Genomic DNA, 8,265 nt, shown 5'->3' with positions numbered 1-8,265 from the left:
GTGTGTCATTTGAACTTTAAATGGATCTTTAATCCACACTTTATAGTGGCATTATCATTCCAAACTTGATAAATGCGTTCTGGAAAATATATAAAGGGATTTTCTGTTGATGATAGGCCATTCAAAAATGATAACAAAAAAACAAGAACACATTTATTGCTTTAAACTACACAAGCCAGTCCACAATCAAATAAAATATGCCCTACTGGCACGTTTAATGGACCATTAATCAAAGTTAAGCGTTTAACTTACTAATATAGTACTTATACAAAAATAACAGTTCCGAGTTATTCAAATGTACTTTTAAAGACATCATTTCAAAACATTGTTTTAACTATATGATTGAACATATTACAATTTTTGTCCTTCTTCAAGTGTTAAAGTCAATCTTGAGTATACTAATATCATCATTATTAAAAGTTATAATCTTCATATTGCCTTTGTGCACTGTTTTCCTCGTTTTGTGACTTTTTTTGTATTACAAATTTATTAAAATGATTTAAATCTAATATGCACATACACCAAGCTCTGTTTAGAATGGCACTAGAATGGAAAATTGAGTATATTAAACTTGCATTTCTGTACGTGCTCAAAATGTTTTGAGTAAATACCTGTTAACTATACTATAACAAAAGTTATGTCACTCTATAGAATAACAGAGGGTATAATCCTTTGATATATACTCACCATTTTCACATAAAGCCATTCTACATGACGATTCGCAGGTAAGCGACCACTGAAACACGACTGCTGCCAAGTAAAACACACCATTATAATGGCAATAAAGAGGACAACGACGAGGATACCTAGTGTAAACTGTAGCTTACGACAAAGATATGCATACTAAGTACTTCCGTGTCTGTTGCTAAAGGCCAACGATTAAAAACGGTGCACAAAATTGGTAAACTAGCCATACCATATGTTTAGAAAATAAATTCAACCCACAAATATGACAAAAAACTTGCACAAAATAGGCGTATGCACGCTTAGTTATTAAAATAGCATCTAGTGACATAATTTTATCTTGTTGCATCAGGAAATAGTTATAGGAAAGAGAACCAATGTATAATCACATTTGATACGTCGATGTACCAATAAAGCCCACAAGGAAACAGGTGCGTGCCAATACTGCTTAAATTGATGGCCAAGATGTACAGCAGCATCATGACTAGTTGGCTGCTAAACAATCTAGCGGACAGTGAATTCATATGTTGGATTTCATCATGAAGATGATTATTAAATTGTTTTTTTATTGATTCTCATTGTTTTGGTATGCTCATTATTTTTAAGAAAAAGTCTTCGAAAGTTTTAAACATCGTATTCTAAAGCTTTGAGGTATATTTCAACAATTAATGCATAATGTTTTGAATCCAGAATCTTTAATTCAATTGGAAGTTAAAGTCAGTTGTTCCAATAATGATCACAACAGGGTGTTTTTCTACTCTTTTTCATTGAGAAAACCACAATCACTATCAACCAAGTACGAATATCATTCAATGAATTACTGCAAGTTCGATCAAAACCTACCAAAAGGTTTATCGTTCTCCTCTTATAAGTATCAAACAATATTAATTCATACACGCTTAAGACTTGTTTGGAACCCGCGAGTTCGAGTTCCGACGCTTCGCGCTTCGTCAAGTATATCGTCTTTTGTAAATTGATTGCAAGCACTAAAACGTTTTAAAGTTTTATTTAAATGATTTATTCTTTCTTCCGATTTATATTAAAACATCGTTGAAGACTACGCAAATCGCACCTCTATGAAAACATAAAGACTGTTAATGTAGGCAAGGTGGTATTGTAAATTCTAAATATAGCTTAAATAAGCAAAACGGAATGGTCTGACGTCTGACGACTTTTCTAAGGACTTCCTTGGTCCATGGATTATGGTATAGAATGTTCGTAATTGATATTCTTTTAGTGTAAAAAAAAATATAATAAAAATTTGTAGTCGTCAATGTAAATGTATTGCCCCTCACATGGAATAGACATTATCGTTTCTACAATAAACAAATAATGAGGAGAAAACAGTACACATTCGTTTTTGTCTCAGGTAAAACCTCTTAATATGTACTGAGAATAGCAGGTGCAAAGTTACCAATACGATTTGTTTTTTCCTTTTCAGAAAATATAAGAGCAATCAATCACGGTTTCATTGTAATATCAAATGCATATTTGAGACGAAGACAAAAGTATAATAGAAACTATATTTTAAGTCACAAAAACTGAGAAAATCACGCTTTTCATCTTGAATCTTGATAGGAGATATCCATAAATGAGCTTAAACACCTCTATTACATATTGTTAGTTTTGTAACTTGTCAGAAGTTATGCAAAAAAATAAACTGCTTTGTGCTTAAGATCTCATTCACGACTACTTATACCAGTTAAATGCAGATATAAGAGTTGCAGACAATACAAACGCGTGGTTAAAAAACAAAATATAGCCTTAAATTTGTTGCAAATGTTTGACTCACATATACTAATGTTTGTGTTCCTGTAAGTTCTTCCTACTATTAGAATGACTTGCATATATCTTCTCGTTTAGATACAAAGCACAAATGACTTTTATTTTACTATTAAAAGAATAATGAATAAAGCGGCAAGATGTATGAAACTCCCTCCTATTTTTTTCTGTATTCTAGTGTATCGTACTTTTTTTGTTGTTCGCTTAACGTGCAGCGGAATAAAGCACATGCATATTCAGTACGTATGAATATCAGCTTGTAAATGAGTTATGAACATAATTATTCTGCTTTGCACTGTACAGCCACGATGTGTCGGTATTTCATCGCATTTACCCATATACATATACAAGGTATCTCAAGACATAGTATTCAGACTCCAAGCAGGACGTCTTGGTTTTAACTGCTAAATGTTGCTTGCTTTGCGGAGTTGCATTTAATACCAATGTTTAAAGTCTTGGGTTTTACCCAGCTGGTATTCGAAACCATAGTCTCCCGCATGTACTCAAGATGGAATTGTCGAGGTGCTTGGTCCTTTTCATTTCATTACAGTTTATTTCTATTTGTCTAGAAATGGCTTATCCGCCATTTTGTGTGTTCTACCCGTTGCAGTGTCGATTTAAAAGTATTTGAGGAATTATTGCATTAACGGTACCAATTTGACAGTTTCAGACTCTCATTTCGGCAATTAACAAATCTTTGGTAATGTTCAAGGTCAGAAATATTAAATAAATAAACAAAAAGTTATCAGCATCATATTTTATATTTTAACATTTTGCACCAACTTGGCAGCTAAAACCATTGTGAATAAATAATATATAACAACATAACATGACTGTGATTCAATTTTCATAGTAAATGCCTTGTTTGACAAGAGAACACAAAATATCACATGGAAAAGTTCAGAAACATATAAGCACCAGGATTTCATATCTTTCTGCCTACTTGTCAGTATGGCACGTCGTATGGATTTTGAACATCAACATTTATACACTCTCACATTTATCAAAATAAATACTATTTCTCGTTCTACAAAAATGAAATCATACATATTTCATCATTCGACAATTGGAAGTCGTCCCCCATCCCTTTAAAATTTAAAAAGCTACCGTTTACGATCATATTCAATATCTTTTGTTATGCATATACATAATACAAATGTTAAGTAAGGGGGCGTTTTCTTTTAAAATAGTTTCCCCGTTTTATTTCAAGGACGAAAGGGATTTCTTTTTCTAAAATTAAGTTTTTTCCTTATGAAGACATTTTATCATTTATTTAAGAGGTTAAATATCTCGCAAGTAAATCTTGCAAGTCAACAAAACATTTTAACAGCATTGTAAAACATAGACTAAGTCTTATTGACGGAGACTAAAGTTTCCAATGTGACTCCTGCTGTTATCACCATTGGGGTCTATTAAGTATGGAATCTAGCGAGTCTATTTAAATACGATTAAGAATATTTTCAATTGACCTATAAAGTATTTTCAAATAAATGCTAGGAAAATTGGTTCGAATATTATTTAACAAAACTGCATGGTAGATGGTTGTCCCGTAAGAGTTATTGTTCTTTATTCTGAATCAAAAAACTTTATCCATAAGTATCCACCGACTAGTTAATTTGCTTTTCTACACAAAAGGAGCAGAAAGACTTAAGTTTTGGCACGTTCGAATAATTATATATCTTTCCCTCCAAAGAGACATTTGTTCCTTAAAGGGGTAACCTGTTGTCATGGAAATTGGTAACTCTCATACAATACATACAATACGAACACACTAAACATTAAATAAAGCAATAAAATTGGAATGGTAAAAAATGGTAAATGGAATCATGTATTACCCAAGTATTTTAACAGAACGACACATAAATAAATATATGTAGTCCCTATCACAGACATCAGTCTTTTCCTGAGTCAAGCACATTTACAATCCTCGACAACCATATCGTCTAAATCCATAAAGGCATACTTTCCACTCTCTTCTTTATGTAGTATTGTAAAAGGGCTAAGTTTACTCGGAACACAACATGGAGGTGAAAAAGTCGATGGATTTTTCATGTGTAGCAATGATTTAATTCCTGCGAAGGTATTTGCCATTTTAAATCGATGTGGACATTCGCCATCACAGAAATAAGCTTCATAACCACTTGGTCGTATTATCCAATTATCCCAACCAATGTCAGCAAATGATATGAATGTTCTAAAACGACAACATCTGTTCTCGCCATCACCTTTCACACAATCTCGTCTGCTAGTAGCAGTACTAGCTTGTCTTTTTTCTCGTTCTAAAATCATCTTTCGATAGCTAAATACTTCCAATACTGGTTCCATTCCGTTTTCAAAATCAAGTTTGAATTCATTTCCAGATGATTTCTTGGAATTTATTTCCAGAACTTGTGAAATACTTGCAGTTAAAGAGATAGTGATTCCAAACTTTTCTGTTGGGCTTTCGAGCCAAGTTCTCAATAGACTTGTGATATCTAAATAAACTACATTGGCATTTGATGGAATATCTGAGAACACAAATTCATTGGTTAACAAATTAGAAAATTCATCCGCATTGTCTGAACGAACTTTAATTTGTGCAGTTAAATTGTTTGATTCTCTTAAATTAATTTTAACATGTGCACGAGAAATAATGGTCTCCATGTGTGGATCGTCTGGTTGTTTTTCTTGGATGTCATAGCTCAGAAATAGATTAGCGGTTGATGATTGCTCGTAATCTGGCTGGATTTCAAAGACATCTGCAAAAAGAATAAAACAATTTATAATTACAGTTATTTTGGTAAGAAATAAAAAGAAGGTATTTTCAGTAAAAAAATTAATACACATTCTCTTCCAAAGAACTTATTCAATATTGTAAATTTATTGCCAATTAAAGTTCAAAATGGTGCTGGAACGTCAAAGTGAAAATAGCATCAATAAGAATAATATATATACTAGTCTACGTCAGCGAATTCGATTACCTGTAATCAGTTTTGTATATGTATTGAATAACCTTTTAAGCATCCCCATTAACCCTTTAAACAATGAAGCGTTAATTTTAAATTAAGTGTCACTGTATTAAATTAGAGGTGATTAAAAAGTAGTTCGACATGAAGAAATTATAGAATATCTTTAATTCTTCAATTCAAAATTTATGTAAAATAGCTTTACAGTGAAAAAAAACCCAAAAAAAACCTTATATTTTGTATAAGTACTATTTCTATTAAAACATAATTTTGATAAAATACAGAATGCAATTTGAATATAGTTGTCAAAGGATATTATGTGATATATCGATTTTGATCTGTAGAAGTCATCCTTTTTTGAGTTATTATTATACTAAGACAACCTTTGAATATACAAGTACTTAAGAATATAATTTCTAATTTGAAAATAATTTAATGGACAAACTTTGAAACTGTAAACAATAGGCATACATGCTCTATCTTCAATATTCTCTAACTTGTAAGTTTTAATATTCGGTCTTTTAATCATTTGCAAATATTTCCATTGAATCCTTCTATATGCATTATAGAAAACTGACCAATTTAGACGTTTAACATTAGACCTGTTAAGAAATTATTCTATAGACAATTTTGTTGAAATTAAACGATATAATAAGTATGTTTGAATAGAATATATGCTTGTTTCGGTTCGTTTAATGCTAAATGATATTGAAAGTCATGATTCGTATGTAGTTCCCATTCATTGCCAGAGTTTGTCTTTTTCAGCCTGTCTTATTCGATTTTGTTTATAAAACCACTTGCGTACCTATTCATATATACAATTTAAATTTCAATATTTACGTTTTTAATTTTCCAATCTTTGAAATTGTAATGAATCAAATAAGCGACAAAAGTGTACATTGTATTTTAACATAACATCGCAGTACAGAAAATGAACAATCGAGTGCGACCCAACAAAAGGAACACCGTGGGCTAATCTGAAATGTTCAATACCATTACACCGAGATTTCTGTAATGAATTACGATCTTTGCCAAAAATGAGTAAAATGAATTGAATTGACTGTCATTTACTTTTTAATAAGAAAATAATCAGTTTGCTTATGGTTTCTTTGAACCGAAAGCTGACATGTTTTGAGACCTTAGTATTGTAAATAAGATCTTGCTTACATCTTCTGATTATTACTCTCGTGTTATTATCCCATTACATGTAAAATACACAAACCTTTTCGCGTTTATTAAGAATCATTTGACCGTAAAATATAAAAGAGTTAAAGTTTTAATTTCATATTTTCATGTTGAAGAATTCTTATTAACATTTGAAATATGTTCTCGTGTTCAGTTTTGGTTATGATAATACGGCATACGCGTTGACATTTAATTCGAATCTGCTGCAGACTTTTTGTGATGATTAAAGTTTGCATTTCTGCAGCGATCGCTGTTGAATATAACTATTATGAAAGGTGTTTCATCTAGATTTGCATTGCAATAAAGCACGAAAAACGGTTATTTAATATCCCAACACGTTTTTTATTTGCATATTTGACTTATTAAAATACTACAGCATTTCACAGACTTATTGTTACGTAAAAATATTTCTAACAGACAAAACGAATCTAGTGCATTTCAGCTTTACCCATAAACATGAAATATGGGGGTAAACAGAAATTAAACAGCAAACCAACAATAGAAGACTGTCCATGATGAGCATAGAATGCAGTATGATGGTTTAAAGATACATCCAGTATTTGAAGTTACAAGAAGATGGCTTAAATAATTGTATAACTAATAAAAATATGTACCAATCTGTTATACTTGTATCAATTATCTTATATGTATATCTCATAATTGATTGGATAACATAAGCATATTATATACATATACATATATACAGTTTAGTTATATAATTGGATGTCGTACAGTGAATAAAATTGGCATCTCAGTATATATAAGATTTTCTAATACAAGTCTTAAATAACAGTTGTTCCAAACTTGATTTATGGTTCTATGGTTCTTTATATAGACGTAAGCGAAGCTAATAGTAAGACTTTACCTTTTGGTTTATAAACATTGGCAGTTTCTGGGTAACGTTCTTCCTCTATATTCATTCTTCCCTTTATATGTTCTTTATATTTCCTAATCATTGCTCGCTGTTCGTGTATGCTGCTATTTATATTTCGTACTACAGGAGCTTCCTTATATCCAAGTGAAGTCAATAGTTTTTGTTTGAACACTTCAACTTTTGAGTCCGACACACTGCGAGTTGGCTTTGCAAAGATCACACTGCTATAGAGGAGAACACTGACAACCAGAGCTAAGGTACAATCAGCAAGGCTCATATCGTGAAGCAGGGTCGCCAATTGATGTGGTGTCGTCACTTTGACTTTGTATCACGAATTTCATCCAGAGTTTATATAGACTGTTCATCGTAATATAATTAGAACAAAGGTAGTACTGTCCGTTTATAACATCATGGACTTGACTGTAATATAGCAACTCTGTACAAGGAGTTGACAAAATCGGTGATAGGCGGTGTCATCCCTTGATCGAAGGCAGTCTTTTCACGCCTACCGGTAAGACATTTAATTCATGTACACGTGCTTATGTTTACTTGTACATCAGGTAAAACATTCCTCCAATGGAGCGTGTTACAGGACTCTTTTGGTTGGTTGACACTTTTGTGACGTAAATTCATTCATGAAATACTCGGTTGTTGAGATGTAATAAATATATAAGTAAAGTGTGGAATTCAAAGCATGCCAAATAGCACGCGGGCAAACATATACAATTTATTTGGGAATTCCTTCCATCAATTCAACAAATCGTTTTATTGCTTATAAGTATTAGACAGACTTCA

The 8,265-nt window shown here is 31.8% G+C and overlaps 1 protein-coding gene across 1 annotated transcript; it reads right to left on the bottom strand.

The window, feature by feature from the left end:
• Nucleotides 1–3,208: 3,208 nt before the first annotated feature.
• LOC139494480 (growth/differentiation factor 8-like) lies at nucleotides 3,209–8,030 on the bottom strand. Its single transcript, XM_071282643.1, has 2 exons — nucleotides 7,462–8,030; nucleotides 3,209–5,204 (listed from the first exon to the last, which is right to left on the bottom strand). Exons 1-2 carry the CDS (start codon nucleotides 7,745–7,747, stop codon nucleotides 4,375–4,377), a joined length of 1,116 nt encoding a protein of 371 aa, XP_071138744.1. The 5' UTR covers nucleotides 7,748–8,030; the 3' UTR covers nucleotides 3,209–4,374.
• Between the last annotated feature and the right edge of the window lie 235 nt (nucleotides 8,031–8,265).

The sequence above is a fragment of the Mytilus edulis genome, chromosome 1 (genome assembly GCF_963676685.1).
Source record: "Mytilus edulis chromosome 1, xbMytEdul2.2, whole genome shotgun sequence".
Taxonomy (NCBI): domain Eukaryota; kingdom Metazoa; phylum Mollusca; class Bivalvia; order Mytilida; family Mytilidae; genus Mytilus; species Mytilus edulis.
This window is presented reverse-complemented; position numbering and strand designations above follow the sequence as displayed.

Excerpts from the sequence above, each read along its gene's own strand:
- LOC139494480 (XM_071282643.1), bottom strand. The coding sequence starts at position 7,747 with ATGAGCCTTGCTGATTGTACCTTAGCTCTGGTTGTCAGTGTTCTCCTC. Across the intron at positions 5,205-7,461 it reads CAATGTTTATAAACCAAAAG|ATGTCTTTGAAATCCAGCCA; the intron begins GTAAAGTCTTAC and ends TTCTTTTTGCAG.